Source organism: Equus caballus, chromosome 3 (assembly GCF_041296265.1).
Source record: "Equus caballus isolate H_3958 breed thoroughbred chromosome 3, TB-T2T, whole genome shotgun sequence".
Taxonomy (NCBI): Eukaryota; Metazoa; Chordata; class Mammalia; order Perissodactyla; family Equidae; genus Equus; species Equus caballus.
This window is the reverse complement of record NC_091686.1, coordinates 6,070,251-6,097,319: the sequence shown is the minus strand read 5'-3', so window position 1 is coordinate 6,097,319 and position 27,069 is coordinate 6,070,251. Positions and strand designations below refer to the sequence as shown.

At 38.1% G+C, this 27,069-nt stretch overlaps 1 protein-coding gene across 1 annotated transcript in view; it reads left to right on the top strand.

The window, feature by feature from the left end:
• Nucleotides 1-27,069, top strand: part of RPGRIP1L (RPGRIP1 like) — a 99,251-nt gene that overhangs the window by 68,367 nt on the left and 3,815 nt on the right. Inside the window, exons 23-25 of the mRNA XM_005608265.4 lie at nucleotides 13,736-13,919; nucleotides 21,350-21,434; nucleotides 26,716-26,849. Of these exons, the coding sequence (XP_005608322.2) occupies nucleotides 13,736-13,919; nucleotides 21,350-21,434; nucleotides 26,716-26,849 (403 nt within the window). The remainder of the gene's footprint in view (nucleotides 1-13,735; nucleotides 13,920-21,349; nucleotides 21,435-26,715; nucleotides 26,850-27,069) is intronic.

Genomic DNA, 27,069 nt, shown 5'->3' with positions numbered 1-27,069 from the left:
CAGTAGAGGCAGAATAAGCATATGACAAGACCCGACATCCATTTATGATCAAAACTCAATAAAATGGGTATAGAACGAAAGTACATCAACATAGTAAAGGCCATATATGACAAACCCACAGCGAACATCATGCTTAACAGGGAAAAACTAAAAGCCATACCTCTGAGAACAGGAACAAGACCAGGGTGCTCACTCTCACCACTCCTATTCAACAGAGTACTGGAGGTTTTGGCCAGAGCAATTAGGTAAGAAAAAGAAATAAAAGGTATCCAAATTGGCAAGAAAGAAATGAAATTCTCACTGTTTGCAGATGATGTAATTCTATATATAGAAAACCCTAAAGAATCCATCAGAAAACTATTAGAAATAATCAACAACTACAGCAAAAAGTTGCAAGGTACAAAATCAGCTTACAAAAATCAGCTGCATTTCTATACACTAACAACAAACTAACAGAAAGAGAACTCAAGAATACAATCCCATTTACAAATCGCAAGAAAAAAAATAAAATATCTAGGAATAAATTTGACCAAAAAGGTGAAAGACCTATACACTGAAAACCCTAACACATTATTGAAAGAAATCAAAGAAGACATAAAGAAATGGAAAGACATTCCATGTTCATGGATTGGAAGAATAAACATGTTTCAAACGTCCATATTACCTAAAGCAATCTACAGATTCAGTGCAATCCTAATCAGAATCCCTATGACATTCTTCACGGAAGTAGAGCAAAGAATCCTAAAACTTATATGGAACAAGGGAAGACCCCAAAAACCTGAAGCAACCCTGAGAAAAAAGAACAAAGCTGGAGGCATCACAATCCTTGACTTCAAAATACGCTACAAAGCTATGGTAATCAAAACAGCATGGTACTGGTACAAAAACAGACACACAGATCAATGGAACAGAACTGAAAGCCCAGAAATAAAACCATACATCTAAGACAGCTAATCTTCAACAAAGGAGCCAAGAACATAAGAATTGTGTTGGGAAAACTGGACAGCCACGTCCAAAAGAATGCAAGTAGACCATTATCTTGCACTATACACAAAAATTAACTCAAAGTGGATTAAAACTTGAATGTCAGACCTGAAACCATAAAACTCCTAGGAGGAGACATAGGCAGTACACTCCTTGACATTGGTCTTAGCAATATCTTTTTGAATACTATGTCTACTCAGACAAGGAAAACAAAAGAAACATTTAACATATGGGACTACATCAGACTAAAAAGCTTCTTCAAGACAAAGGGAACCATGAACAAAACGAAAAGACTGCCCACCAACTGGGAGAAGGTATTTGTAAATCATGTATCTGACAAGGGGTTAATCTCCAAAATATATCAAGCACTCATACAATTCAACAACAAAAAAGCAAACAACCTGATCAAAAAATAGGCAGAGGATATGAACAGACATTTCTCCAGAGAAGATATACAGATGGCCAACAGACACATGAAAAAATGTTCACCATCACTGATTATTAGGGAAATACAAATCAAAACTACAATAAGAACCATCTTAACGCCTGTCAGAATGGCTATGATTACCAAGACAACAAATAACAAATGTTGGAGAGACTGTGGAAAAAAGGGAACCCTCGTACACTGCTGTTGGGAATGCAAACTGGGGCAGCCACTATGGAAAACAATATGGAGATTTCTCAAAAAATTAAAAATAGAAATACCATACAATCCAGCTATCCCGCTACTGGGTATTTATCCAAAGAGCTTGAAGTCAACAATCCATAGAGCTTTATGCACCCCTGTGTTTATTGCAGCATTATTCACAATAGCCAAGATTTGGAAGCAACCCCAGTGCCCATCGACTGATGACTGGATAAAGAAGATGTGGTGTATAGATACACTGGAGTACTGCTCAGCCATGGAAACAAAATCGGCCTATTTGCAACAACATGGATGGACCTGGAGGGTATGATGCCAAGCGAAATAAGTGAGACAGAGAAAGACAAATACTGCATGATTTCACTCATATGTGGGAGAACAAACACATGGATAAAGAGAACAGATTAGTGGTTACCAGAGGGGAAGGGGGCTGGGTGTGGGCAAGAGGGGTAAAGGAGCACATCTGTATGGTGATGGAGGAAAATTAGACTGCTGGTAGTGAGCACGATGCAGTCTGTACAGAAATTGATACATAATAATGTACACCCAAAATTATGCAATGTTATAAACCTTTATATTTTCAATAAAATAATTGAAAGGAAACATTCTGCTTTTATTGGAAGGTACTGACCAGTAGCTTCTGTTAGCAGGTGAAATTCATTTCTGTTAAATTTTATACCAATTATAGTAAGATAGAATAATCTAGAAGTGTAGGAAAAAACTCAAGAGATCATCACAGTGGTAAAATATAGCATTTTCTAGTGATTTTACCAGTTTTCCTGTGTGCTACTTTAGCAAATCATTTCATATGATTCATGGAACCTTTTTCTTTAAAAACTGCAAAAGTGATATAAAATACTCCTGCATACACTTTACCCATATTCACCAATTGTTGACACTTTGCTACACTTTTTTTTTATCATTTCTATTCTCTCTCCTATATATGTGTATTATGTGCACATATGTATGTATTTATATAAACAGTCTTACATACATAGTTGTAATGAATCATTTGAGTTGCAAAAATCATGCCTCTTTTCTCCTAAATATTCAGAATAAAAATATAGTACTATAATCTATAATTCTCCTTAATATTTTGCCAATTGTCTGTCTCAGTAGTAGTATTTATAGCATCTTATTAATCTGGTCAAGGATTCAGTCCAGATCACATATTACATTTAGTTTTCATGTCTCTGGCCTCCTTTAATGCATAATGGTTCCTCAGTCTTTCTTTGTGTAGTCTTTCATAACATTGACACTTTTTAAGAATATAGGCCATTTATATTGTAGAATATCCTTCAATTTGGATTTGTGTGATGTTTCCTCATATTAGATTCAGGTTATGCATTTTAGTAGGAATACTACAGAAGCGATGCTGTGTCCTTTTCAGTGTATCATATCAGGAGGCATAGGATGTCATTTTGTCCGATTGTTGATGATGGTATCTTTGGTTGATGTTGTTGTGTCACAAAACCTTTTTTAAGCTTAAAAGTATTTGTGGCTCATTAATCTCTTACTTTGTTTGCTTCAGGTAGAAATCTCAGGACAGTGATACATAGCTTTCATTGGAAGGAAGGTATTACTGAATGGCTGTTAGGTGCTAAGCACGTTATATGTAATATCTCCTTTAATTCTCACAACAGTTCTTCATTCGTTAGCATCTACTGTATGTCATAAAAGAAGCAATCCCTGGCCTCAGAGAATTCACAGTCTATGAGAGAAACACAATTACAGTGCATGGTGGTGAGCCCTAGGAGAATGGAATGCACAGGGTGCTGTGGGAGTGTACAGGAGGGGTGCCTAACTCAGCATAAGGGACCCTCATCAGGAATGACTTCCTCAAGTCAGTGAAGCTTGAGCCAAGTATTGAAGATGATTAGGAGTTAGTGACAGCCAAGGAGGGGTCATTATAGACCAAAGGAACAAAAGCATGAGAATTTGAGAGAATGTGGCACATGGCTTGTTATGGGAATTCAGAATGGTTTTAGAATGGACTAAGCCTGTGACATACATGGGGAGCCCCAGGAAAATATGCTGAAAAGATAGGCATGTCAAGAGCATTGAGGCTTCTGTGTATCATCTAAGGAGGTTGAAGTCTATCCTGAAGCTTTATGAGCAGGCAGTGATGATTTTTAAGGGAGGGAGAAGATCGCTCATTCATTAAGCATATTTAGTGAGCATTTACTGTGTTCCAGCTTTAGTCTGGGGACTGGGGCTGTAGCAGGGAATAAGACAAATAAGTCTCTTGCTCTTATGGAGTTTACACTCTTGAAATCGCATTTTAAAAGATCATGCTGTCAATAATGTAAGAATAGATTAGAGGCAAAGAGACTAATTAAAAAGTAATTAGATAACCCTACTCTGAGGTTATCCTCACTTTATAGATTTTTTTTTTAATTGCCTCTACCCTATAATGTCACAAAATTGAGACTGGAAGTTGTGTCCCGGGTAAATATCATTTATGCCAATTACACTATGAATTTGAATTATCTACTTCACTATGTAAGCAATTTAAGATCAGTCAGTTTCTTTTTTTAATATTACAGAATCTGACAGCTCATAGTTATTTCTTGGAGATATTGATCCTTAAAAGGAATCTAACAGATTTCCCAGGACTTAGACGTATTACTTGGTTCTTCCTCTTTTCTTCATGTCTGTGATGTATAATTAATCATAGATTACTTCATTTTGTTTCATTTCATTTACAACATTTATGAGCTTCACTTTGTCAGAATGAAATGCTTGTCCCCTCCTTTCCTTTCCAAAGTGGCATAATTAGTGTTAGCATCTTTTTTAACAGGCTACATAAAGTTTAGTGGCTGGATTAAATCAAGTCATTAACATAATGTGCTACCCAATTTGCCCCTATCGCTCTTCGTTTCCAGGACATCAAAGTGCCACAGAGCACCAGTGTAATTGGGCCTTGCTGGCCTGTCAGATTCCGTCAGCCTGACGACTGCTGCTTTTACTAAAAAGCTTCTAGGCATGATAATTAATGGAGGGTGGGGGAGTCTGAGAAATGTAAAACTTTGGACGTTTCTCTATGAATATTTTATTAATTTGAATAATCAGAAGTTAACAGTATCAATTTGATGTATAATACATTGATTAAAAGCCTTGTTTTAAGTCCTCAAAATAGACATCAAAACTGAAAATTTGCATCTGCCATAGCATTAAAATAAAAGAATGAACAATCTGTCACATTATTTCTAGTTTTATCGTTTAAGCAGTGCAGCTTTCAGTTTTCACAACTGCATGTATTGCCGGCAGCTCACAGATTTCTTCAAGTGTGCGCACAGGTGAGCCCAGGAAGTCACGGCCGCAAGAGCAGCGGCTCTGTGCAGTGCTTCTTTCCGTCTCCCTCCTCCCCGCGCCCTCCCAATGGGAGTTTCCTAAAAGCTGCCCTATTCAACTGGACTAAATTACACTTCCACCTGGAAACCAGATTCTCCTGAACAGTGTGCGCTGGCAGTCCCAGGTGATTGCAAGACTGATGTTCAGCAAAATGTTTTAAAACTTTGAAAGGCAAAATGCATAAAGCAACTCGCTAGTTTTAGAATTCATGTATTAAAATTTATTAAATCACTTCAGAATCAAATATGATATCCTATCAGTGGGTAAAATAAGTCATTCCCAATGTTTTACATGTGGAAGCTTAAGCTAAATAGAGTAGGTTTCAAAGTATATTTTAGGTAAAACCAGAAATGTTGAATTACTCTCAACAATTGCTTTTCAGACTACTTTTTATGTTTTGCAACTTATCTCTTACTAATATACCATAGACATCTTTCCATAGCAGTATACTCTATTTCTTGTAACATAAAATAATATTCCATTGTATAGCTGTACCATATTTATTTAAATAAGCCCCTTTGATGGACCCTTAGGTTTCTGTCAGTTTTTGCTAATACAAACATTTTGGGTTAAAATGCTTTTTATACAGAACAATGTGTGAAAATTCCTGTTTCCTCACACCACACTCTTTGCCAAACAAATGGATAAGAAATTATACCTCACTGGTGATTCAATTTAAAAAGAAGCAAACAAAAAGATGTATTCATACATACATATGTATTTTTTTATATGAGCATACAGACATAACATTTAGGATTATGTAAGCAAGAAAACGGTAATATATAATCCAGACATTGTTAGCAATGAGTATCTCTGGGACATGGGTCAGGGCAGTGGTCAGCATGTGGCCCATGTGCCAAATGCAGCCTTCTACCTATTTTTGTAAATAAAGTTTTATTGGAGCACAGCCACATCCATTATTTACATATTATCTGTGGCTGCCTTCACTGTATGAGAACAGAATTGAGTACTTGCAACAGAGACCATTTAGCCTGCCGTGCAAAAAATATTTGCTATCTGGTACTTTACAGTAAAAAATTGCCAACCCTGGAGTTAGGGAATGGGAGGAAATGAGAAACTTTTATTTTATTTATTTATTTATTTTCTGCTTTTTCTCCCCATGTTCCCCCAGCACATAGTTGTATATTTTAGTTGTGGATCCTTCTAGTTGTGGCATGTGGGATGCCACCTCAGCATGGCTTGATGAGCAGTGCCATGTCCACACCCAGGATCTGAACCAGCAAAACCCTGGGCCGCCGAAGCAGAGCGTGCAAACTTACCCACTCGGCCACGGGGCTGGCCCCGAGAAACTTTTATATTTTACTTTTTAGAATTAATATTGTTGATGAGGATCTTTAGGATTAATATTTTTAATGATGAGTGTAGATAGCTTTTAAAATGGAAATAATTTATTAGCTAATTTTGTACTAAAATGTTAAATAGTAACTAAGGAACAGTTTAATATGAATATTGTAGAAGGTTTTCTATAAATATCTTAGAAAAGGTCAACAAATGTAGATTGAATCTTTTTTAGTTTAGAGCAGTGGTTCTCGAAGTGTGGTCCCCAGATCACCATTCCCTGAGAATTTTTGAGAGATGCAAATTTTGGGGCCCCACTCCAGACCTAATGAATCAGAACCTCTTGAGAGTGGGGCCTCAATCTGCGTGTTTTCTCAAGCCTGTCAGGTTCCTCTGGGGTTTGCTAAAGTTCGGGAGCCTCCACCTTGGGGAAGAGCAGTCGTTATCACCACGGCTGCACATTAGAAGCACCTAGGGAGCATTTTTAAGTGCCAGGGCTTGATCTGGCTCCACCTAGATCAGTTAAATCTGAATTTTGTTTAAAGCTCCCCCTGTGATTCTAATGTGCAGCCGCAATTGAGACCCAGTGTACTATAACATCTGTTCTCAATGATGGGAAAGTGAAATAGCACATCAAAATCACCTGAAATTGAGGGTAAGTTTTTAAAGTCTCTCCTTCCATCATACTAATGCCATAGTAAGCCACAGTTAATGATGGAAATGTGTCACATCCCTCAGGTGTATTAGGAGAGGAAAAAATATTCAAGCGCTGCTTTAGAACACGTGGTAACAAGCTTCTCTAATTTGCTGGTTGACCGTTACAGATGCAGTGATTTACATGGTGTTTGAGGGGGACCCTGCCCGTGTTCTGAAAACAAGCAGTCTACCCCAGCACCATTTTGATGTCCATCACTGAAGTTTTTAATATTTATTTGCTCAGTGTAATACCTTTTAATAGAACATGTTGGAAAAAAATAGGTTGCTGCCACTGATAAAAACTGGGTTTGTTTTGTTTGTTAAAAACATTATTTCCTCAACAGTTTGAGTTTCTATTTACTCTTATTTCTCCCAGAAAGCTATTATTTTAAAAAATCAAAAACTTTTCAATCAAAACTTTTATGAAGAGTGGATAAGATTCCTAATAACAGGAAGTTTTGGAGCCTAGTGTGAGGTCGAGGGGAATTATTTTGAGTCTTTGAGATGACTCCGCCCACCCCCAGCCTGAAGAAGGGGAGTTGTAAGTCAATCCCAGGATGGCTCTGTCAATACCAAGGGTGAGTTTGATTGTATGAGCCAACTATTTTGAGCTTGTCTTATAGCTCACCCCAATTCACGTTTAAACTCTTATTAGAGGGCCTAGACGTAGATTATTGCCTTCCATTTCCATTTTGTCTCTGTTGTTTTGTTATAAAGAACCAAGTTCTACCAAGTGCCGTGGTTCCTATAGGTAAGCTTTATTTGTGTTTATTTACACACACACATACATATTTAAAACATTTCTATGGTGATAAATGTAATCCTCATGTAAAGTCGTTTACATTTTGGGAGTCATTTGATAATCCTATGAAGTTGACTTTCTCATACCTATCACCCAGCAACTCTTCTCCTAAGAGAATCACCCACATATACAAGAAAATAGAAAAGGATATTCAATGTAACGTGGTTTGTAATAGCAAAAAATTGTAAACAACTGATTGTTCTTCAGTAGAGAAATGAATAAATGGACTATAGATTATTTGTGCAATATATGCGGAATTCTATACAACTTAATATGGATGAATTAGATTTTAATTGTGAACAAATAAATCTCAAAAATGTAGTATTGAGGGACCGCCCTGTGGCCGAGTGGTTAAGTTCGCTCACTCCACTTCAGTGGCCCAGAGTTTCGCTGGTTCAGATCCTGGGCACCGACATGGCACCACTCGTCGGGCCATGCTGAGGCAGCGTCCCACAGAGCACAACCAGAAGGACCCTACAACTAGAATATACATCTGTACTGGGGGGCTTTGGGGAGAAGAAGGAAAAAAAAGATGGGCAATACATGTTAGCTCTGGGCCAATCTTAAAAAAATTTCTTTAAATGAAAAATGTATTGAGTGAAAAAACACAAATTGCAGAACGATTAATAGAGGACGATAAAAATCTAAAAGCAGGAAACAATACTATAGGTTGTTTAGGGATATATACATATGTAGTAGGCAATAGAAAAGTGTGTTTGAGAATGATCCACCCCAACTTCAGAACCGCGGTTCCCTCCGGGCGTGAGGAAGGGGGAGGAATCGGGAGGCGGGGCTTTACCTGTATCCATAATGTTTTATTTTGTCAACAATGGCAACAACAAGGTTTGAATCAGATGCAGCAAAATAGTAACATCTTTTTAAGATGTTGAGTACTTGAATATGCCAAATTATTTTCTATACTTTTTTATCATTTAAAAAGTTAAAGTGCTTATTCATTGTAGAAATTTAGACTGAAATAGAATTCACATGTAATCTCGCCATAGTTAGACTTAAATCTAACTGACTGAAACAAGTTGCAAAACCTTTATTAGAGGCCATTCTCCGTTAAGCAGTACCGTGTTTAAGGGCTGTCAAGTCGAATTCGTTTTCAGAAGCCTCACAGTCCAGCTCCAGCGGGGCTGCTCTGATGGTTGAAACCGGAGGAAGAACTCAGCATGATCCTCTGAAGTAAAACATAGAAAATTGAAGCATGCCAGTAATGAGCCCAAGTAAATACTATGGAAAAATATGGCCTAAAATGTGAATTAACATCAGTCAGGAAGGAGTAGTGGAATTGAGCCAAAATCATGAGAACTATAGCTTTTTTTTCTCTGAGAGTAATACAAGCTGTCATCACATTTCTAGATCAGTCAGTCACATAAAGTGTAGTGTCCATCTATACAGACAACTAAAATAAGTTGCATGCAGTTCTTATTTGAGTAACTTCTATTACATCTGTTCACCACAATCAGAATTTTTAAATGATCTTTTTACATGCTGATGTCAACATCTTGTTAATTAGAGAAGCTAATAGAGCCATTGGTGAACAAACCAAAAAATTTACTGAGAGGTGGCATCATACCTAGTAACAAAGGTTCACACACATAGGAAAGAAACAAAACGGCAAGAGCCTAGAGCCTATCCTGTTGGCCAGCGTACTGTATCTGGAGGATGCTGACGCCCTGCAGAGGTGTGACCTGTCATGTTTCTCTAGTAACTCTGGACAGATATTACTATGTATCTATCTGAAAAGGCTTTGCTTCAGTTACCGCCATTTGAATCAGTATATTGTTTCCCCTTCCAATTCTTCTAATTGAACTTTTTTCATTTTTCACTACGAAAAATTTTAAACATACAGAAAAGTTGAAATAATAGTACCCTACCACCTAGATGCTACAGTATTGACCTGTCTTTGAGGTAGTCTTATTCAGTTAAAATCTAGAATGGCAAGATTTCTATATATTTTTCAACAGTTAATAATCCCCAACTTCCCAAAACATACTAGACACAATAAATATTTGTTAAAGGAGAAAACACTAATAACTGCAGCTTCACATATTTCTGGTAATATATGAAAGAAATTCAGCCTCCCTTGACTCTATATGATAGTATTTATTGAGAGCCTGTGTGTGTCAGATCCTGGGGAGGATGTTACATAGCACAAGGTGAGTAAGATGATGGCCCTGGCCTCCAGGAGCTCACAGACTACAGAGAGGCAGACATCTAACCAAGTCCATTCAGTACAATGTGACCGAAAAGTACAGCAAGGGCCCAGAGGAGGAACCAACTCACTCTTGGAGATCAGTAATGCTTTCATAAAAAGAGCATGTGTGGTCCAGCGCCTCAAACAAGTGGAATTTTGTCTGATGGAGAAGATTTCAGATAAAAAACTGAGCAATATAAACAGCACACTGCAGGTCTGGGGAAACAGCTAGACTATAGGGTAATAGAAAGTTTTTCAAGCAGAAAGATTGATAGCTGATTTGTTTTTAGGGAGAAAGTTCTGCCAGAGAAGTAGCTGAGGCTGCAGGCAAGGGGTTAGCAGCAGGCATGCCTCACCTCTCTTACAGCCGTGAGAGTAGATCCACTCATTTTTTGAGTGTGTACTACATGCCACACCAGTGATACAATAGCAAGATAATAGTTCCTATATCACTGAGCTTATAGTCTCATATCATCCATCTGTCTGCTTACAGTTCTGCCAACCAGTTATGTTCTCTGATTCCATCTGTTTTCTCTCTCCTTATCCTATCAAATTTCCCCTTTCTAATACTAGGAAGCTGTTGTATTAGTTCCTGTCTCAGATCAGCTGGGAACCTAAAGAAGTTTCTCTAGAGATGAAAATGAGAAAAGAAACCACATCTTGTTTTGTCTTTGTATCCCCAATAGTTGACACAGCGTCAAAATATAAGCTTTCAGTAATTCAATGAATCATTGAGATATTTAGGAAGTAAAATGAACAGGAATGGGTGATCTGTAGGATATGGTGAAAAATGAAGATGGCAAGAATGGCTCCAAGGTCTCCTGGTTGCGGGTAACCAGATGGATGGTGATGTTGTCATCTGAGATTAGAAGTATCAGAGGATGAGTGAGATTGGGGAGAGGGGAGGTGGGAAGGGAGAGAAGGAGTTCATTTCCGGCGTGAAGTTGGAGTTGTCTGTTATACCGTTGATGTGCTTCCTAATCTTCAAAATCTTCATACATAATATAGTTGAACTTTTGATTCACAGGGGCGTGAACACAACCAGAATTGTTAATGTTGAAAAATAAGTTGGGTAGCCCCATTAGCCAAAATTTATAATGTTTGGAAAATTCTTTATTCATAGCATACTTTCCTAGATATATGCTATTTGGAACTTAGCCCTTTTTGGATTTATTTTAAGTTGACTCATGTAGCATCAAAGGAACAAAGAAATGATAACCAGTGATTTCTGTCGATAATATTACTCAGAGAATTAAAAAAGACATATGATAAAGGTAATGAGGCTGGGAGGGGAATAATCAAAAAAAAATACTGGACCAGAAATAAGATAGATTTCATAAAAAGAATTCTAAAGCTCTTTTATTTCTTTGGATAATATGGTGAGTTTTCTTTTGCTTCGTTTGCTTTTGTTTATGATGTTTGGCTGTGATCCAAGTATCTACTTTCATTTAGAATTATATTTTTGTATATTGTATTATTTAACAGCCTAAATTCATTCTTACAATAAAACAAGTTTTCATATGGGGATCGTACAGTTAATATATTATTAATAAAATCATCAAATAAATAAATTTTACTCTCCTGCTATTTAAAAGTTCATTCGTCTCTTCACAATGTAGAAATCACCATGTATACCTCTTTTGCCCATTTTTGGCTGTTTTCCTTTAATTCTTTTGTGCAGAAGCAAGAATGTTTTATAAGATGTTATTGTTGTAACAATTCTAATTTGTCAAATTACAAGTTATACAAAAGACTTAATTACGCATTGTGCTGCATTTGAACCAGAATTATAAAAAATGTTTGTGTGTGTAGTATTTTGACAACCACAATACATTTTAAGGAAAAAATAATATCATTTAAAATATTTTCTTTCCCATGTTAGTCTTGAGCAAGCAAGGAAGGGCTGTTCTAAAGTGAGATTAGACAATAGAGCCACTTCATTTCTTATGCACGTGAGCGGAGAGGGCTTGAGGTTATTAGTTGAAACCGAGTAACCTTTCCAGGCTTTCATCTCTTTCTTTTCAAATTTGAATATGAAAAGCATATTCAAGTCAAAGACCATCACTTTAATGACATTTGGCAGTCATTTGATTTATTAGGTTTTAGAAAAAATTTTCCTTTAAATATTTCATCATACTATGCTAATCCTAGTAATATTGCCAGCTGCAGCCTTGTACCTGTATTAGTGGAGACAGAATGGTGTGGAATTTTCTCTGTCATCCTAGTAAAATTTCCATGAATCTACTGAATAATAAAATAACCTTATTGAAATATTCAGATTTGGGTTTTTAGTTAAAGTGTCTTAGAATACATAATAAAAGAAAATGTCTTTTGAAAGAAGGGGGTAAAATTACTTCATCAAATATTGAGGGGGTTTGACAGCAATGGAAATTGTTCTTCATGGGGATATTTTTACAGTAGGATACTTATGCTTTTCAATTTGATTAATTATATTATATGCTTTGAAATATCTAAGTAATCACTATAGTGAATTTGCACACTGATTTATGTTTGAAAATGAGTTCCTAAAAGTTGGTCATATAAACAGGTCTTAGTTTCAGGATTTTCTAATTATTATTTGAAGTTAATAATTTACAGTAACATGCCTCTGAATTTAGTAAAAACTGATTTAGTGAAGGGTAATAAAGAACAAATTTGAAATTGTATAAACAAACATTTAACTGAGGAGTTCATCTTGGTGTGATCTAGTTGTTTTTTTTTTTTTTGGTGAGAAAGATTGGCCCTAAGCTAATGTCTATTGCCAGTCTTCCTCTTTTTGCATGAGAAAGACTGTCACTGAGCTAACATCTGTGCCAGCCTTCCTCTGTTTTGTATGTGGGATGCTGCCACAGTGTGGCTTTATGAGCCGTGTGTAGATCCATACCTGGGATGCAAACCTGCAAACTCTGGGCTGCCGAAGCAGAAGTACAAACTTAACCACTACACCACCAGGCCAGCCCCACGTGTGGTCTAATTTTTAAGTCATAGTCTATTATTTGTTTTAAATCATTACTCAAAGAAGCATATGTGACTCACATAATAATATCTGTGACACCAGAATGTGTTAAATAAGAATTGAAGTGAAAATTATACAAATATATTTTTTAGTAGTTAATTCTGTAAAAATGATATAAAAAATAAACTGCAAGAAAATATATGTTAAATTAGATAGAAAGTTTATTTCTTTTGTTTGGAAACTTATTACTTATTTAAGGAAACGTTATGGCAGAATACATAGGAGAATGAACTGTAGTTGCTGCTCTGGTTAATGTGGATTTAGATAGCTCATATATTAGCATAATGGCTATAAAGTATTCAACAGGCTTTGATCTCTGAAGAACCAAAACTTTCTCGAGTACTGTAGATTAAATAAAATCAGTGATAAACATGTACTTCATTACATAGTTTGAAACAGGCTAACTGATACTTGTCATTCTGAACGCAATCGGAGATGAAGATCTCATAATCTCCACTCTTGATAGACTACTAGTGGGGTATTTATAGCTCAGATGTAAATCAGGAGACTATTGCCATGACACTGTTAACTTGAGACCCTGGGGCATTAGAATCTCATTCTCTCTCTCTCTGTCGTGAATAATCTATCATGTGTAACTATACAGTAGTATACAATGCATTCCAAAAAAAGAATCCCTTTGGCCTTCATTTTAAAATTGATAGTGAAAAAGAGTAAAGGATTTTTTGTTCATTTGTTGTATTTGTTTCTTTGTGTTTTTTTTTTTTGCTTTCTAAACAGCCATCAGAAAAAATTCGGATTGAGATCATAGCTCTAAGCCTTAATGATTCTCGAGTAACCGAGGATGACACTATCCAAAGGCTGTTCGTTGAGTGCCGATTCTACAGTCTTCCTGCTGAAGAGACACCTGTGTCGCTTCCAAAACCGAAGAGAGGGCAGTGGGTCTACTATAACTATAGCAATGGTGCGTATGGTTCATTTATAATATAGACCTTTATTTTTGTCTGTCTTATCTGTGAAAGAAGCTGAAAGAACAAAAGGAAAAAGATAATTCTCTAATGTTCACGCAAAATCATGGAAGCCTTGTCAGAATAGATTATTAAAAGTCAAAGCTGTAGCATAAGGATTAAGAAATTAAATCTGAAGTAATACTAAAGTTAAGAGAAAACAAAAACAATGTTTCTGGGGGCTGGTCTAATGGCATAGCAGTTAAGTTCATGCACTCTACTCTGGCTGCCCTGAGTTCACCGGTTCAGATCCCGGGCACAGACCTATGCACCACTGTCAAGCCATGCTGTGGCAGGCATCCTACATATAACGTAGAGAAAGATGAGCATGGATGTTAGCTGAGGGCCAGTCTTCCTCAGCAAAAAGAGGAGGATTGGCAGCGGGTGTTAGCTCAGGGCTAATCTTCCTCAGGAAAAAAAAATGTTTCTGGACGTTCCTGCTATATCATAGTATCAAGAGAATAGTGCCACCTAGGTCTCCAATTGAATTTAATCAAAAAATGTGATATTTCAAGGTGGAAAAATAGTACTCGGTTTTTTAATCATATGATTCAAACAATTCACTGGCCTAATTTTTTCTACCTTTCTGATCAATGTCATTACATAGATGTTTTCATGAGATATATATATATATATATCGCCCAGTGTCTAGATGTTCTGGATATTAGTTGAGTGACCTAAGTTCTTACAACGCCTTTTCATTTTTTAGCCCACACATACATTCATAGGAGCAGGCAGTTTTTCTCTTTTAGGGCTTTCTCTTTCAGCTAGTTGACATGTACGTCTACTGGACCAGTACAGACCCAATAGGCACCCTGTGCATTCTTAGATCAATCAACTTTAAAACGTTCTTAAGAATAGTATGTATCAGGGTGAAACTAGAGAGGAGTTAAAGAATCATATCAAGCTGCCATGTCCTTAAGTTAAAACTACTTATTCAGTTCTCCTAAAGCCCTCTATTAAAACAAACCCTAAAGATGGAGTGTGGCATTTATCTTTAGCAAAACAGGCCATCTTATACTAGTTGAACACTAATATTTTTTTCTCACCAGTTTTATAAATTGCAGTTTTATTTCTTTCTTTATTTTTTGGTGAGGAAGAGTCACTCTGAGCTAATGTCTGTTGCCAGTCTTCCTCATTTTTTTTTTTTTTTTTTTTGGCTTGAAGAAGATTAGCCCTGAGCTAACATCTGTGCCAGTCTTCCCCTATTTGGTATGTGGGACACTGCCACAGCACAGCATTGAAAAATGGTGTAGATCCACGCCAGGGATCCGAACCTGCAACCTTCAGCCACAGAAGTGGAGCGCACTGGACTTAACCACTACACCACGGGGCCAGTGTAGTGGTGTATTTTAAGTTGCATTTTAATCAGCATGTATAATCATGCTATTGTACTAGTAGGAGTATCCAGAAATCTGATCTAGTCTTCCCTGTACCCACAATTCTTACTAGTTTTGTGAACTAGAGCAAGATGTTTAAATGTCATAGTTCCCTGTTTTCTTATCTATTAAATAAGGTGCTCTCTAAGATCCCTTGCAGTTCAAATTCTGTAATACCAGGTAGGTCGAAAAATCACATGGGAAGTAAGTAATGTGGTCAGGACAAGGATCTGATTCCTGCTTCCTTTCATTGACTTGATATAACAGAATCATTTCCAAAAATATTTTCTCAGGCTTCCTAGAGATCTTTTAACTGCAAAGTTCTAGAAAAGTAAACCATATCAAAATATTATTAGTAATGAAAGAACTGTTTAGTCAACTAATTGTAATGAAGACACCCCAAGAAAAAAGACAAACCTTCTGGCTTTTGTATTATTCTTTGCAAAGGTCAGGAGTAGAATGTTTCGTTGGACTGACAACAGAATTGTCTTTTAGCAATATATTGTACATTGGGAAACTCGGCCCTGCAGCAGAACAGATGTTTCCGTTTGCTCAAGGAGCGATGCAGGTCGCTCTTTGCATGAGACCTGTGACACATGCTCAAGTGTCCTGAATTTTGTACCTTCTCACACGGTGACCTAGGTCTGTTTGGGGCTTTTGGTCAGTTGGTTGGGTGGCATTGGTTTGGGGTTTTTTGTAATTTTTTCCTTTTACTGCAAGATACCCTGCTGTCTAATTGGTATTTTAAGAGTTGCTTATGTTTCTAATGAATTCGTCATTTGATAGCAACAAGAAAACCAATAATTTATTAAAAGTGAATTCAGTAGAAGTGTTTACTGTACCTTTCTTCAGCTTCTATTGCTGCCTTTTGAGATTTGACCATGTAGAATTAAGAATTTTAAGGATATTTATCTAGTGGGTGAGGAGAGGAATGTACTTTGTGCTTGGAAGCAAAATGATGCTGTTTTAAATCTCTATACTGTGTCATAAAAAACTAAGTCCTGGGTCATTAGCAAATTTGAGAAATAATTAATGTTAACCTTGTAGAAGGTTTTACTTTTATTTTTCACTTATGTATGGCAGAATGAAATGTTTTTGAATTATTTTATTTGTGTGTCCTTCATTGCAGGAGACGACTCTTGAATCTTTGGTTAATAAGTAACTATCTCATCCAATTATTGTAATGATTTGCCATTTACTTGTTACTTGATGTGAAAAGTCAATATAATATTGCCTTACATCTTCCAAATCTTATTAAATATTAATTAAAGTAATTTTATTTTCAAACTAACTTTTTAATTTAGACAGAAAATTTAAAGGACACTTAGTACATGCTAGCTGCTGTTTGAGCACCATACCAGTCGAGAAGTTAACTGAGCCTCCCAATGATTTTGCCCTGCATTATGACCTAAATCTATTCAAAAGGGATTTGTATGCTGAAGCCTAAATTAGGTACATAAATGAGAAGTTTTTACTAGTGATCCCCAGGATTATTCGTAGCCTAATTCAGTATTTATTAAGAGGTGTTAATACCAGTTTCACCTACGGAAAAATATATCTTCTTAAGGCTACTAACACTGAAAAAAAAATAAAGTTGAACTCACTTGCTAGACATTGGTAGTAAGAACAAAACATTTGTATTTTATCAGGCTTTAAAATTTTGCTTAGAGAATGCTGAGAAAGCAAGAAATTAGTTTGGAAAAAGATAAGATTAATGGGAGGCCTGAAGAATCTTGTCTGGGCTGAATAAAGCCTTGTAGGGAATTGACAATGGGAAGAAGAAAGATTAATGAAATCATCCAGAGTTTTTATGAGACTTATGCAGATCTGGGCCCTTAGTCTCTGAGCACTGAACAGTCTATCTTTTGGAACAATTAAAGTTTAATTCAGAAGATGAAAAGGATGCAGAACTTTAGATTTTGTTACTAATGGGAGGAGAAACCTGGCAAAGATAAGGATTAGGGGGATGATAAACACTTTAACACAAACGTTATCTGAGATTCAAGGTTATCAACCCTTTGTAATTAAACCATCTGCATTTCTTACTTCTGCCGGATGACAGTGATAAAGAATATAAGGATTTCTCCAACCTGCAGAAGTGAGGAATATGTTTTTAATGGTAGACTATTTGAGATCAACTCAAGTATTTGGACTACTGGTTCATATCTTTTTTGAGAGACATGCTTTCAGTAAGTTTATGTCAAAATCTATCAAGTCCTAAGCAAATGTGATTTCTGATGAGAATGAAAGGTAAATAGCTTAACTTTTGGAGAGTTCTGCTACTTTTTATAATCACCAGAATTGCTTTTTTAAAAGATGTATTTGAAGTTTTGAAATGTAGACTTTTTTTTAAGCATCTAGTTTCAGAACATCAAATAGATGTCCTTAGGATCATGGCCTAACCAGAGGTGGTCAAAATGTCCCTGTTTCTCACATGTTCAATACAAAAGCGTTCACAGTTCCTGCTTCTGTTCACAAATTGAGCAAAGGAGTGTTGGACTACACAGTGGTTCTCACTGTGCGGTGTCTTGAGCAGCAGCTGGGAAGGGTTAGAAATGCAAATTCTCAGGCCCTTCCCTGGACCTAGTGAAGCAGAAACTGGGGGTGAGCTCGGTAATCTCATTGGAACAAGCGCTTCAGGGCACTCTGATGCACCTTAAGACTGAGAACCCTTGGGCTAAATTAAAGTGCCCGCTGTAGGCCTTGTCTGTGCAAGCAGGAGAGTTGTAGTTGTAACGCGGTACACCTTTGGAGAACTAAGCTTATTGGTAAGTAGCTTGAGTTTTTTCAAAAAGGAATTTTAAAAAGTGTTTAGCCAAGAGAGTGGTTTAAGGCACCTGGACTGGGTGTATCTAAGCAGTACCCCTTTATGAAGGAGTGACAGGACAATGAAGTGGCTTCACCTGCTACAGTTAGGGAACGCTTTCTCACGCTGCAGTCTGTGCTAACAACATATTTGCTGATTAAACAGCAGGAAAAGTTTTGGCTTCATATGGAAGCTGTGGAGGCAGACATCACTCGATTCAAATTCTGGCTCTGCCACCTTCCAGCTAGATGACCTTGGGCAAACTACTTACCTTCTCTGGGTCTGTTTAATCATCTGTAAAATGTGAGTTAGCATGGTTCTTAACACATATGATTGCAGTAAGAGAAATATTGAGTGTAGTTCCTAGTTCATAAACATCACTCAATAAATGGTGGCTCTCACAATTTTTACCTTTGTTAAAAGAATAGGAGATACAGTGTGCTGGCCAACTGGATGAAGCAGAAGCAGAAGGTGTCCCAACTATACCATTTTTTACCAATTTCAATGGTAAAGATGTTGCAAAAAAGTTAAACATAGAATTACTATATGATATAGCAATCCCACTTCTGGATATATACCCAAAAGAATTGAAAGCAAGGACTCTGAACCCATGTTCACAGCAGCATTATTCATAATAGCCAAAATGTGGAAACAACCCAAATGTCCACCAACAGACAAATGGATAAACAAAACTTGTTTTGTTTACAAAACGCATATTCAATGGAAAATTATTCAGTCTTAAAAAGGAATGAAATTCTGATACCTGCCATGGATGAACCTTGAAACATTATGCTAAGTGAAATAAACCAGATGCAAAAGGACATTTATATGAGGCACTTAGAATCGTTAAATTCGTAGAGACAGAAAATAGAGTAGTGGTTACCAGGGACTGGGGTGAGTGGAAAGTTACTGTTTAATGGGTAGAGTTTCAGTTTGGGCTGGTGAAGAAGTTCTGGAGACGGGTAGTGGTAATGGTTGCACAACAGTGTGAATGTAATTAATGTCTCCGAACTGTATGGTTAAAATGGTAAATTTTAAGTTATGTATATTTTACTACATTAAAAGTTTTTCAAGCTATTAGGATTCATCAGAACTGGTCTGGTTTAATTGAAAGACTATTTGGATGCTAGACTCTGAATTCAGTCTTTTTTTTTTTTAAGATTTTTTTTTATTTTTTCCTTTTTCTCCCCAAAGCCCCCTGGTACATAGTTGTGTATTTTCACTTGTGGGTCCTTCTAGTTGTGGCATGTGGGATGCTGCCTCAGCATGGCTTGAGGAACGGTGCCATGTCCGTGCCCAGGACTCGAACCGGCGAAACCCGGGGCCGCCAGAGCAGAGTGTGAGAACTTAACCACTCAGCCACGGGCCGGCCCCCAGTCTTTTCTTTTTAATCATTAAGATTACCTTTGTCTTCAAACAATGTAGACCATTATACTTAACAATACTGTATTGCATATTTGAAAGTTTCTAAGAAAGTAATTGTTGAGTTCTTATCACAAGAAAAAAGAAATTGTAACTATGTGAGGTGATGGAACTAAACTTATTGTAGTGATCATTTCACAATATATTCATATATCAAATCATTATGTTGTATACCTAAAACTAATACAGTATTATGTTTCATTTATATTTCAATAAAATTGGGAAAAAATTACCGAAAGAATTATCACAAAAAAAAATGTAGACCATTATGGCTTAAAAAGCTGTAGAACTCTGAAGTTAAAGAGGATATGGCCTACCATGTCTTGAATTGGTGATTAACAGCAAAAACAAAACATTCCCATTTGAAAAAAAAATTTTCCATTTAGCTTGATGTACTGGTGCCCAAAATGAGGTACATCTCTCAGCATTAGTGGAACTCATCTATTAGCATCTGTAAGCTTGACTTTTTAACATTGATAAGTAAAACACTACATTTACAAAATACTCTGAACCCATTGCGTTTTTTGATTCCTGTAAATCTCAGTAACCTGTATAAATAGTCATATTTACTAATCTGGCATCATGCAAAGAGCAGTAAGCTGAGAGTGGCTGTTTGCCCTTGGTTTTTACTGCTCTTAAACCTTACCCTACACAGACCCCTTTGTGTCTCCCACCCAGTGTGCCTAACTTGGTGCCCAGCACATCTTTGCCCTCAGTTAATATTTGCTCAACTGAGTCAAGCGATTAAATGAGTCAGTCACATCGTAATTTGAGATTGAACTACACTGTCCAGGGAAACATTCTCAGTGTGAAATGTCTGCTCCCAGTGGGGCCTGGCTGTAGAATTGTCCTGGCACCTTTCACCCTTCCTGTAGTTTTGATCAGGGATTATCTCTAAGTTGAGATCTGGTCACAGGGGAGCCTTTACCTCCCAAAGGGCATGTGAAGAATAAATGTCTTCAGGAGCTAAGGTGTGACCAAAAGGCTGCTGAGCTGAGAAAAAGTCATCAGGATGAGAGTGGGAATGTTCACACTCAGTTGCCATTTTCCCGAAGTGCACTTATTTACAGTTTCAGGTCTCTTTCTGGTTTCAAGTATGTTCTTTCTGGTGAGACTTTAGATCAGTTATCCAATCTCCATTTCAGATAAGTCAAGTCTGGCCACATTCCTGCATGCCAGCATGTACCTTGAAAAACCAAAGACAAACTCCACACCCTGAAAAGCCTCTCTCTCCCTTCCTCTGTGTTTCTCTCCTGTTCCCCCAACCCGAACACCGCAGACGTCAGCCTGTGGGTTTCCTCAGCCCAATACACCAGATGCCTCTTTGATTGCATGTTGTGGCAGGAGAGAAGGATTAAATTACCCAGGCTGTCAGGAAGGACAAGCTCTCTGCCATACATTATCATTATCACTCGCTTCTTGGGTGAAGGAAAACGCAGTAAATCCCTCAAATACAAAGCAATAAAGACTGCTGGCTTTTACTGTCATGACTGCCAGTGCCATTAACAGGCAGTGACAGCAGTGTGGCCCTCTTAGATGTTGCTTGTATCTTTTCTGACAGTGTGCACATAAACCTGCCAGTGACATGACATCAGATCACATGACTCTTCAGATTTGATTCTGATTTCCAGAGCCGCTTTCTTTTCCCAGATGTACAAGTGAGGTAGCATGAGTTGAGTCTCTAAAAACAGGTATTTATACAAATACAGAGTGGCACTAATGTAGCATATTCCTGAGTGACTTCCTTTTGTGATTTCTTTTTTTTTTTTTTTTGGTATAGTGATCTGTGTGGATAAAGAAAACAACCAAGCAAAGAGAGACATCCTAAAAGCTGTACTACTAAAACAAGAGATGCCTAATAGAAGGTACATTTAAGCATCTAAATTATCTGATGGTTTCTATAAAGATCTCTGTAGCGTGGTGTGGTGAAAAACAGCAAAGATGAGGACTCAGAACACCTGACTTCCCTGAGTCACTCTGTGTCCTGGAATGAGTGTGTGACCTCTCCGGGTCTCTTTCCTCCTAGGAATATAGGAGCCCTGCCTCTCATGCAGGTCACTGTAAAGAGCCTATTAAGTGCTTTGCAAATCAAAAGACTGCACAGTGTATCTAAAGTATTCTGTTGCCGTTCAGGTGTAACCGCACGGAGCTTAACAGGTGGGTGCAAGGAGGGCGCACACTGGAGTCAGATGGCCTGCGGATGAAGCCTTGTTCTATCACACACTAGCTGTCTGACCTCGGACAGCAACCCTGTGCCTCATTGTCTCCATCTGTACAATGGAGATACTACTACCGTATAGGCTTGTTGTGAAGATGAAATGGGATAGTTTACATAAGATGGATAGAATGCACGTAGTAAGTGCACAGTGTTAATTGTGACCATTACTGTAAGTAGTAGTAATGTTAATATTAGTAGTTGTGAAAGCTTGTCAGCCTTCCAGACTAATTTTTACCTTGCTATTGTTGAATAATTCATCATTTCATGTTATTTTCTGAGTGCATTTTTTTTCCAGATTTGAACAGGACACCCTGTAGTTCTGGTTCAGTAGAGAAATTATACCCGTTTGAGAAGGAAAAAACCTGATCTAGTAAGTCTGTGCTTTCATGTGAGCTCCCTCGGTTTGGTCTGAGGGATTATCTGAGTGCTGCCCGTTACCCCGAGCTGGGTTCCAACCACACTCCTTGCTGGCTCTCCCCCTTGGCCCATGTGGACCCTGCATCTCTCAGTTGTGCTCTTCTCCTTGCCTTTATGGCCCAGAGGAAACAGCCTCTCGCTGCCTTAAAAACGGAGCTTGTCCCAGCACCTTAGAAAGAGACTCGTGTTCTTTCCTTTCCTAGAGGTCATGAAGTAAGTGTTAAAGATGTTACATTTTTCAGCAGAGCTTCCAAACTAGCATTTGATCTTCTGTTTCAAGAAAGGAGACTGGAATCCTTAGCTTTAGGATCTGAAGGTAGCTTTTGCATTAACTCCTTGTATGTATATCGTTTCTCTGGATCTCAGTTCTGAAGGAGGGTTGGTGCAACCCTGTTAATTAGCCTGAGGTCCTGTTTTTCCCAGGATGGCAGATAATCACCTAGGTTTTACTTACTTATTTTGTATACTTCGGCTTCTTTCAAGGCCCCTCAAATACCACCAGTCCCCCAGGGTTATCCCAAGTCACCAGTGATTAAACAGCACTGGCCATGTCCTCTGCTTCTCTGTGGTCAACAAGCTGGGTCATCGCTGGCCCGGACTGAGCTCTGTTCCCATGGACAACCCTGGGCTGGACCCACCAGTCCGTTCAGTCATATTCGCCTACCTCTGTGTCCACTTTGTTTCTGGAATGTTGGAACATATTATAAGTAGCACTCCTCATCGGGGAGAGCAATTTTGTTTCCTTAAAAGTGTGTATTTTTTAAAAAGCCGATTCTTCTTTAATCTTAGACCCTCCTTTCCTTAGAAGACCTACTTATCTGTACCAAAACAGTTCTAAAAATAAAAAAAAGTCCACAGTAATTGTAATGACTCCTACTCTCCCATCATTGTTTCTCTGAAAAACCTCTAAATGCCCTACAGAGACACAAACGTTTATGTCATTCTTGAGAAAAACCAAGAGAGGTGTTGCAGGTGTAGACAGACTGAGTCAGGGCTGCTGACAGCTGCGTGAAGGCTGAGTGTGGCCGGCTCCTCTGAGTGCCAGGGAGGGACAGGGCCGTGGTGGCAAAAGCCGGGTCCCGCTTTCCTCTCCTGACAGTATCATTTTCTTAAGGGGAAAAAGGGGAGTTTACATTTACATTTTTCCACAACCAAAAGACAGTTGTCATCCAGAAAAGGTTCTCACCTCTCTGAAGTACTCGGAGGTCATATTACTTCAAGTACCTACCAGTTTCTAAGAATTTGTTTTCTCAGACAGCAACCCTCTTGATTATTGGTGATAACTTACAAAGCCACGGTTAGAGCAGTTTGGCCCATCTTCCCTGAAGTGCATAAGATCACATACATTGTATAATGAGTTATATAATACCTTTGCATCCTGCCCCAGGCTACATTTGCAAACATACAAGTGTCAACTTAAAAGGGTGGCAACACACTGAAATAGGACTTTAAAATGTATTTATTTGAAGCCATGGTTTTGACACTGACTTAAGGTTCCTTTTTGGTTTCATTTCTTCTCTTTAATGCTGTAATATTGAGCACATCCAACGTAACCGTCAGCATTTAATATGCAAAACTCACATGTAACCCATAGGCTCTTCTGTCCTGTTTCGTATAAAAATGAATTATTTCAGAATGAGAAGAGACTCAGAAGTCATGTTGAATGACTTAAGGAGTTTTAGCGCCTTCTGATTTCCTAAATAACAGCAAGTGACATTTGAGGTCTGGATCTTGAGGCCCAGCCCAAGGCCTGCCTTCCACAGAGGAGCCAGCCTTCAATAAGGACTTCCTTTTTGCAGTTCACAGAGTAACTCGACAAATACTTCTGATCCAGGGCCAGCCGGGTGGCACAGCAGTTAAGTTCCCACGCTCCACTTCAGTGGCCCAGGTTCACTGGTTCAGACCCCGGGCACCGACCTACACGCTGCTCATCAAGCTGTGCTGCGGTGATGTCCCACGTATAAAGTAGAGGAAGATGAGTATGGATGTGAGCTCAGGGCCAGTCTTCCTCAGCAAAAAGAGGAGAATTGGTGGCAGATGTTAGCTCAGGGCTAATCTGCCTCAAAAAAAAAAAATTAGGAAGAAATATATATTTCTGATCCCCTACATGAGTATCAGAAGCTAAAATGGTAAAGAAGGTGAAGTCTCTGCCCTCGTGGAGTTTACATCTGAGGAAGACAGACAACAAGTAAACAAATCAACCAATTGCATATTACAAGAAGTACTAAGAGAAACTTAAACACGTTGCTAAAATAGAAAATAACGGTGAAGGTGAACCTGAGGAGGTGACATTTAAGCTGGTTAGTGAAGGATGAGAGGACCCAGTCAAGTCGTGAGCAGCCCAAGGCAGGTCATCCCAGGTGGAGGGGATCCCGCGTGCAGGAACACGGAGAGGGTGTTTCCGGGCTGGGCAGTGCGTTAGCGAGGCCAGGGCTCGCTGAGACATGGAGAGGCAGACAAGGAGCAGGAGCGGCTGTGCGGCTCTTGCTGTTTCTGCCTCCACTCGGGTTCTTAGCGTCTACCCGACATGTACATCCTCAGACTAGACTGTGGGCTCTTCCGGACAAGAAAGGACGTTTCACCTTTTTGTTTCGGGGGGTTAAAGGTAAGATATAAGACGTGTCTGTGTGTGTCTGTGTATGGACACTTTACCCCGAGCCAAACTGTAGTTTTTAAATTATTTTAGTGTACCTTCCTCCCTTTTTAGCTTAACTTTATAGTTTTTTAATTTTGTATTTGACATCTTATTTTGTTCTCTATAGAATTTAAAGCCAGAAATATTGCATTTTTTCCAGCCCTTTCTCTGGCAGTTAGAAGTTTTTTTCCTTTTTGTCTCAGAATTCTCATATATTCAGTGGAGTAGTAGTCTCATTTGTAAAGTGATACAGATGTGATCCTTAGATGTGAGACATCATAGAAGGGTAACACTTAACCTTATTGTTACAGTCCGTGCAGCCTCTGCCTTTTCTGTAAGTCTCGTGGATGTAAAAAAGTGTATCAAATATCACTTTTAATTCTTCCAAGCGTATTCATTTTAAGACAATTTCTTCCATCATCGTTCTTCTTGTTTAAGTGAGTGGTATAGTCATTGCATAATTTGGAAATCTCAGTTTTCAATTGAAACAAGCCTTTTCCATGCCTTGTTTTTCTCTCCCCTTAAAAATGCAGACGCTTAAGCAGCTCTATGTAGATGAAAATAGTAATTATAAAAAGAGCATTTACTCAGTGCTATCTTAGTATGTTCCAGGCACTGTTTACATGTATCATCTCATTTGATGCTCTCAAGAGCCCTATAAGATAGGTATAATTATCCTCATTCTACGGATAAGGAGACTGAGATCAGAGAGGTTAAGTAATTTGTCCACAGTCGCACAGCTAATAAGTAGGGAACCAGAAATTTGAACCCAGAATGGATCCCTTAACAACTCCATCTTAATCCTTCTGTTTTATATATCATATAAAATATCCATCTTATCTACTTGCAGACCAGGATCTGCACTCTTTACAATTATTTTGTGAATAGGTATTACCTTTGGTTTCAACTTAAGGGATTTCTATTTCTAATCAAAATCTATTGCTAGCTAAAAACAAGGACTTAAATGAAATGTTGAATACTTACTTTCAGCAAATTAGTTAAAAATAGTGTCGTGGTTACCTATCAGCACTTGGAAAAGAATTTATTTGTGCATATTTTTCAAGGCATGATTTCTCAGAGACTTAGATTTTTATCTAAGAAACAAGTTTCTTGCTTTGTTTCTGATTTCGGATGGATACATTTTGAAAATGGTCAAAATGGTAGTTTCCAAGCATCCATGGTTTCAACTCTGCTGCCAAGACGTATCAAAAGAGTGCTTAACTGTAAATTCCTGTCATTTGGTCAGTCCAAGTGTGTTTGGCCTCAACACAAGCCACTAATTCAAATCAGTTCCATCAGAACCCTACCATTATGTGTCTAAAAGTAAAATAAAGCTTGGATGCTATGACTGTAAGTTCAAAGACTGCTAAAGTAACACAGACCTTTCCTATAGCTGTCGGGCAGAGCTGCAACGTTGATCTCGCGTTAATCCCTGCATTTTATGGAACACAGACAGTTGGTTCAGTTGCTTAGTTGCAACTCCGAAGTCGTGCTTTTCTGTAGAAAATGTTGCATTTCTATTGAAAATGCTGCCCTAACCTCCATGGTCTTTTTTCACTTGATCCCTTTAGCCTTAAAAGTAGATCTGTCAACATATGACCAGAAAGTGTGTAATAGAGTGAACAGCTGGTTCTTCTCTTCGCCTGGTAATTAACTCGCTCAGATTCTAGAGATTAATGTCCGTTTGAAGGCTGAGTGTGCTGTAATAATAATTCTAGTAGTTCGTATCACAGCTTATCTAACCTAATGGAATGTTTTATTGGAATAATTGGAAACTTTGAGATTTCATACTTAGTGATAAAAACCTATTTGGGCGTTTGTTTCGGCGTGATTTTTCTCACTCTGTGGTGATTTTCTCTGGTCTTTCCCTTCTCAGCATTCGCTTCACTGTGGTCAGCGACCCTCCAGAGGACGAGCAGGATCTGGAGTGTGAGGACATCGGCATTGCTCACGTCGACCTCGCTGACATGTTTCAGGAGGGGAGAGACATCATCGAGCAAAACATCGACGGTATGGGGGGACGTATTGCTCAGTTTGTACAAGCAACATCGGCTGAAATCCAGCTGCTTTATTAGAACCTGTTTGCTGGCTGCAAGGATGTTGAGTCGCACATTAGTTGAATCTTTTGCAACTCAAGCTGACTTTTTGTTGAAACTGGAAGCCTCTCCCTGCACCCCTCTTCTGCCCTCCCCCTCTGCCTGCCTTCGAATCAACAGAAATTTAAAAACAA